Below are 6,553 nucleotides of genomic sequence, written 5' to 3'. Positions count from 1 at the left end.
GACGCAGCGCGCGCCGCCACGCTTATGGGCACGTAGGCGTCGTCCCCGTCGTCCCCATCACCGCCTCCACCGCTGCTGCGCGTGCGCCGAGGCGCCAGCGCGCCCGCTGCCGGCCCCGGGTGAGCGGGCGCCCAGGCCGCCGCCGCGCCGCGGGCGAACGGCGACGGGTGCGGCGGCAGGCGCGCGCTGGGCGCCGGCGCGCCTGGCGACGCGTCTGAATTGCTGCCGTCCTGCGCAATCTGGAAGGACTGCGGGGATGCGCCGTTGTGGGAGCCGTGGAAGCTGCCGCTGTTGATGCGCAGCACGGGTAGGGTCTTGTTCGACGACTGGGGGCTGAGGACGGAGCTGCGGCCGCCGACCGCTGAGGATTGCGGGCTCAGGGCGGCGTTGTGGCCGCCGACGCCTGATGACTGCGGGCTGAGGGCGCCGTTGCGGGCGCCGCCCGCCCCTGACGACTGCGGGCTAAGGGCGCCGCGGGCGCCGGCCCAGGCGCCAGCACCGGGCAGGGGGCTGGAGGGGGCACGCTGCGGCACGCCAGCCGGGGCCACGGCGGCGGGATCCCCCCGTCCCAGGTTGGACGGGGGCGGCGCCGCGCGGCGAGCGGCCGCGGGCAGCTGCTGGGGGCTTTGCGGCCCCACCGGACTGTCTGGCGGTGTGTCGGACGCCTGCATATCGCTCGCCGCCAGCTGGAACGACTTGGGGGAGGACACGCCTGTCTGGCCAGAGGCGACAGATTTGGGGCCCGAGCGGAGCGATGGCAACTGATGCGACCCACCAGCCCCCGAGGCGCCCGTGGCTGCGTTTACCCCACCGCCGCCGCCGCCGCTGGACACGCGGCGCGGCGGCCCGCTTAAGACAGATGCAGCGCTGGCGTCGCTGCCGCGGCGCTGGGGAGGGGCGGGCCGGGCGCCCTCGCCGCGGTTCACGCCTGCGACGCCGCCCGTGGCTGCTTCATCAGGCGGAGGCGGCGACTGCGGGGTGCTGCCATGGCGAGGCTCGCCGCTGAGGCCGCTCGCCTGGACCCGCGCCCCATCAACGGCTGCGCCTGAATCGTTTGCGTCGATCTTGCCGGGATGCGGGCTTGTGGGCCCATTACCCCTTCTTAGGCCTGTCCAAGTGTGGTGGTGACAAGGGCGTGGGCTGGGTGCCCACGCTGTGAGAGCTTTGCAGTGCCGGATTGCAGGGCAGTTTGTCCTGATTGCCTCATGCGCCGCTGCCAAGCTCCACTGTGTTCATTCATCCAGCCTTGATGCATGGCACCACTTGTGCATCGCCCCAACTCCTCACCGAACATCGAGGCTGGAAACGCTGCCCTGGCAGGTTTCTAACCGCCGCCCCAGCTGTAGAGCATCCACGCCCCGAGGTTGGGTCTCCGCTGTTATATTGAAGTCTCTAGTACATGTTGGGTGTAAGGTGTACAACGCGACCCCGCTGCGAAGCGTTAGCACGGTAGCACGGCGTCAAGGACCAATTGGTATAAAATCACGATTGAAGACGCGTCGATGATGCTGGATCATTTTAACGTCTTTTGGGGATACACCGGATGGATCACCTCAGAGACGTGGCTGGCGAATGCTCCCGACGACACTGTGTTGTCCTGGCGGTTTTCGCACCGTGGCTGCCGTGCCTTGCTTCATACCAGCATCAGGCGTCCTTTCCGGGCACTTTGTATTGCATGAGTTTCCAAGTACAAGGGCTTCTTGCACACACGCGCGTGGCCATCGCTTAGGCGCGCATCACAGGTCCGCTGCTGTTTATCATTTCGTTGGCGAGAACTTGCGCGTGAACTGTCTGCTTCAGACGACCTGTTTGCTGCTTGAGAGACCAGCTGCAGGATATCCATGATCTCAGCAGGCAGCAGAAGGAATTACAGGTGTGCGCCACGGCACGTCGCTGCAAGTGCGCAGCGCAGCTTGGAGGATTGCATGGGATGCTTGCTCTCTCTGCGATGTCACTGGATGGCGTCCGAACTCGATGGCGTCCGAACTCGACACAATTGATGACGCATTACTCACCTGTACGGGGTCAGGCAATCGCAAACGTGTGAGTGGGCAGGCTGATGGTCGGAAGGCAGGCTGATTTGGCGTGCACAGGGTACAACAGACAGGCCTGCTGGTAATAGGCTTCAAGAGCTGGGTGTTGTATGTGCACACCATGTATAACTCCCCAAGCAACGCCCGCGAGGGCAGGTACTGGGGAGCTAAGTTTGGGCGCTGGGGTGTGCTCTGGCACAGGTATGAATCCACTTGCAGGGCGTGGTGATGGGCCCAGCAGCTGCAGACGCTGTGCGGTGCACATACAGGGACCCATGTGAGGTGCGGCGGCATACCAAGGCCATGTGCGTACCAAAGTAGGGTTTCTTGAGGATTATACAGGATGGGTGCTTCTGAAGTGGGGAGAAGAGCCCGGCCGATGCCATCATCGTGGCCTAGATCATAAGCACAGAGCCAGCGAAGTGTTCGAGATGCTGCAGTGTGACGTGGACGATGGAGCCACGAGGTGGAGATGAAGGCAAGACGTGGACAGTCCCCTGCATGGCGACGCAGTGGGAGCAGTAGGCAAGGAGACGGGGGCGCAACTGTCAGCAAGCGAGCGTGTGGCCCGAGCCACCACATCGTGACAAGCAGCAGGTGAACATAAAGAAGAGCAGGACGGGGCCGGCCGCCATAAGACGTGCGCTCAGATTAAGAAATTCAACCATTATTCCGATGTCGTCAGAGTGGACACCTCAGTAGCGCGGATAATTGGCATCACAGCGCATGGGGGCCGGCCGGCCTGCCTTCGCAAAAAGCACAGGTCAAATGACCAGTAGCTTGAAAGACATTGCAATCCCAGGTGTGCCCGTTCCGTAAGTATATACAACACACCTGTTTTGCTGGGCACGCGCTCCCAGGTAGATGGTATTGTGAAGTCATGCTGCCAGGAGCAGCGGCGGCTGCAGGTCAGCGACGCGTCGCGTGTGCCGGCCTGTTGCAGGTATCCGCACACAGCGTATCAACATGATGCTGCTGTGTCATCGGGGAGATGCACCAAGTAGCGAGCTGGATGGCAATGTGAGAGAGAAAAGCGCCGCCAGAGATCGCAAGTCGAGAAGGATATGTTGCCTGATCCCGAGGATCCCGAGTCAGAGAAAGAAACATAGCTTGTTTGATTCACAGACCGGCAGGCCGCGCCTGTGCCGGCACCGGCGAGATCAGCCCATGGCCTGAGCGTTGGGCACGACGTGCGTGCGAGAATGAAACACTTCGGAATGAAGATAAAGCTACGCACAGGTGGACCGCACGATTCGAAGCCGGGGCTACGGGGGCTTTGAAGGCCATGGCAGCAAGGATGGTTGCCCAGCTGCCGGTACAAAACGAGTGCGCCAGGAGTGCGCTCGCCGGATGCTCAGCAGACGCTGGTAAGCGGCTTCCCTGCTCTCTGCTTCCCACCTTATACGCTTCTTATCCCATCTTCCACCACTTCTGGCCGCGTGTAAGGGCGACGCATGTAAGGGCGGCTGTGTGGCTGTAGGCGCACCAGACGCGCCATTCGCGACCCACACAGCACTCTGAGCCACCCCTCCTGTTCTGCAGGCCTCAACACGTCGGACGGTTCATTTCTTGGCCAACCAATCATGCAGTATCGTCATGCCTTGAGGCGGGGCGTGACAACTGCTGGCTTGCGCGATGTGACTACTGTCACATGCCAGGTGCCAGTGCCAGAGTCACACACTCACTCGTACACCTGCAGAAGAACGATCGAGCTGCAAAACTATGTGGTCTCAACTAGGTCTGACTGTTGGAACGCTGCGGCCTGCTTGACTTGCCGCCCTCAATGACCCTGCGTACGACTTGTGCTGAGGTACTCAGTGTCGTCGTTGTGGCATCACTGGGCTGCATGAAACCTCCTTGGTTCAACAGCGAGCTGGAAACCATCCATGAACAAGCGACCCTACAGTGATGATGACAATCAGCGACGGGATAACTGCGCTTTTCCAAGGTCAAATTTCTCTCAACGCTGGATCAGGTGTTGAACAGTGGACTGGCCATGTCTCCCGTGCGGGGCTGTGTATAGATTAGCAAGAAGCTCTATGCGTCTTGTGCAAAAATCGTCGTATCATGCATGCACTGACGAGGGTTCGATTACCGAGGGGTAGAGTGGTCACCACAGTAGACACCGCACACGGCAGATGTGGCAAGCAGCAGCGTGCTCAAAGCGATTGGGGTATCCCGCCCATACCCGTGCCATCGGTACCCCTCGATACACTGAATCACCTGCGCGGTAGGCGGCAGGCCGTTCGGGGCAGCACGACGCTTCCTGAGCCGGTGTCCCTGGGGCCGAAAGTATTGTGCGGCGAAGTGGCAAAGTGCGTGAATGCTGTGGCGTGTGTGGGTGTCCACGGCGGGCTCCTGCCAGTCTTGTTGTGTCCAATCCGGCCATTCGTGCCGCTCAAGGCCAGGGCGCAGTGTCGGCGTTTGCATCGACTGGCCAGCTGCCGGCGCAGTGCGCAGTGTGCAAGTGCCGCTGCGCACCCCGCCCTCGCCCTTTTCCCCGGCGTTGGCTTTTCCACAGCCCTCCGGGCAGTCAAGGTGAGCCACGCTTCTGGATAAAACGCGCTGGGCCGCGGGGCATCACTGCAGGCCGGCGGCCCCTGACCGCCCTCACCGCCATTCAACGCGACAGGAGAGCCTTTCAGCACCATGGTGAAGCACAACAACGTCATCCCGAACCAGCACTTCAAGAAGAAGTGGCAGTTCCGCGTTCGGACATGGTTCAACCAGCCTGCTCGCAAGCTCAGGCGGAGGCAGGGTGAGCTTTCGCGCCACGGATGTTTTAGTCGACATGGGAGCGAGCCGCCCTTGATCTCACGCGGTGCCGCCCTTGCTGCCCGCAGCCCGTGCTGAGAAGGCCGCCAAGGCCTTCCCCAGGCCTGCGGCTGGCCCTCTGAGGCCCGTGGTGCACGGCCAGACCATCAAGTACAACGCCAAGGTCCGCCTCGGCCGCGGCTTCACCCTGGCGGAGCTCAAGGTGCGGCAGCGGCGCGCGTGATGCTTGGCTGGTTTAGCGCAGGGCGATGCAGCGAGAGTGATCATTGGCAGCTTGTGTGCCGCACAGCCCAGTGATGCAAGGCAGTCCCAACATCAGCGGTGCAGCTGACGGGGCAGACAGGATGGCACTGCAGCGGCGATGCTTGGTTGAAGCTGGTCTGCCTGGAGGGAGGAGTGGTGGGAGGTTATGTGCCATCTGATGGCTGTGCACGACGCTCGAGGCAGTCGCGGCGGTGTACAGTATTCGCTGGCAGGTCACGTGTCCCTGATGTCACGGCGTCACGCAGCAGCAACATGCGCACAGCGATGGTGATGCAGCATTGGCTCAGCTGATGTGGGTTTGCGCAGCTGGAGAAGCAACCAGCAGCATTATGTCGATCGCAGTCTGGGCAACTGCAGCTGCAGTATTATTTTCATGGGCGCCGCACCAGCAGCGCCAGCAATGCGGACAGCCGCAGTGGCATCAGCAGGCTGTCTGTGCCGCTGGAGCAGCAGCTATATGCATGCATGCCTAGCGCAGCAGAGGGCTGTCTGCTGTGCGTGCGTGTTGAGCATCGCCGCCGATGTTTGCGGTCGCTGCCATTGACAGCAGTGGCAGAAGCCGCAGCACGAACAGGTCTCTGCAGAGCGCGTTCCCCATGAACGCGCAGGCGGCAGAACCGTCGTTCGTCGCTGCAGTGACAGCAGCAGCAGCAGCAGCAGCAGCAGCATCGAGGCAGCTTCTATTGTTTGCATCTAGCTGGCAGCCCTGACGCCCTTACAGCCAAAAGCACAGTGACTGCACAACATTTTTTGTGAAATTTTGGCCCCCACAGCTCTGTTGCGGCCTCTCTTAACTGCAAACACGCTCTCACGCAAGCACACATGAGTGCACACGCACAAAAGCGCGCGTGCGCATGCGCGCGCGCACACACACACACACACACACACACACACATACACACACATATATACGCACGCTCCCCTTGTAGGAGGCGGGCATCCCCGCCAAGCTGGCGCCCACCATCGGCATCTCCGTCGACAACCGCCGCCGCAACAGCAGCCTGGAGGGCCTGCAGGCCAACGTGGCCCGGCTCAAGGCCTACCGCAGCAACCTGGTCATCTTCCCGCGCAACGCCAACAAGCCCAAGAAGTTCGAGGTGCGCGGTCGAGGGGGGACGTCGCTTGCTGCCAGCCGCTAGCGCCGACTGATGCGGGTGCATGATAGAGATCGCTTGTGTATGTGTGTGTTTGTGTGTTTGAGAGTGTGTGTTTGTATGTGTGCATGGAGTGTGCGCGCCATGAGCACATGTATGGCGTGCAAGTCCTGCCACCGTGCGTCTCGTGCCATCCAGTGCGCGCGCCTTCGCAGCGAGCACGCAGGGTCTCCCCCCAGCCTTGCTCACCCCACGTCGGCCTCCGCCCCCCCAGGCGAGCAAGGAGGAGGCGGCCGCGGCGGCCGCGCAGGTGAAGGGCACCGTCATCCCCGTGGTCAAGGAGGCGCCCGCTCTGGAGAAGGTCAAGATCACCCAGGAGCTCAAGGT

General features: G+C 62.2%; 1 protein-coding gene across 1 annotated transcript; it reads left to right on the top strand.

The window, feature by feature from the left end:
• Nucleotides 1–4,682: 4,682 nt before the first annotated feature.
• Nucleotides 4,683–6,169, top strand: MNEG_6858 (60S ribosomal protein L13-2; the record flags this gene model as incomplete). The annotated part of the gene is made up of 4 exons (XM_014044666.1): nt 4,683–4,791; nt 4,877–5,010; nt 5,715–5,804; nt 6,002–6,169. Coding segments are annotated over 4 exons (501 nt in total), but the record flags the coding sequence as incomplete, so codon positions are not given.
• Between the last annotated feature and the right edge of the window lie 384 nt (nt 6,170–6,553).

This window comes from Monoraphidium neglectum (assembly GCF_000611645.1).
Source record: "Monoraphidium neglectum strain SAG 48.87 unplaced genomic scaffold scaffold01158, whole genome shotgun sequence".
NCBI lineage: Eukaryota > Viridiplantae > Chlorophyta > Chlorophyceae > Sphaeropleales > Selenastraceae > Monoraphidium > Monoraphidium neglectum.
The sequence above is the reverse complement of the archived record's forward strand: the minus strand, read 5'-3'. Positions and strand labels throughout refer to the sequence as shown.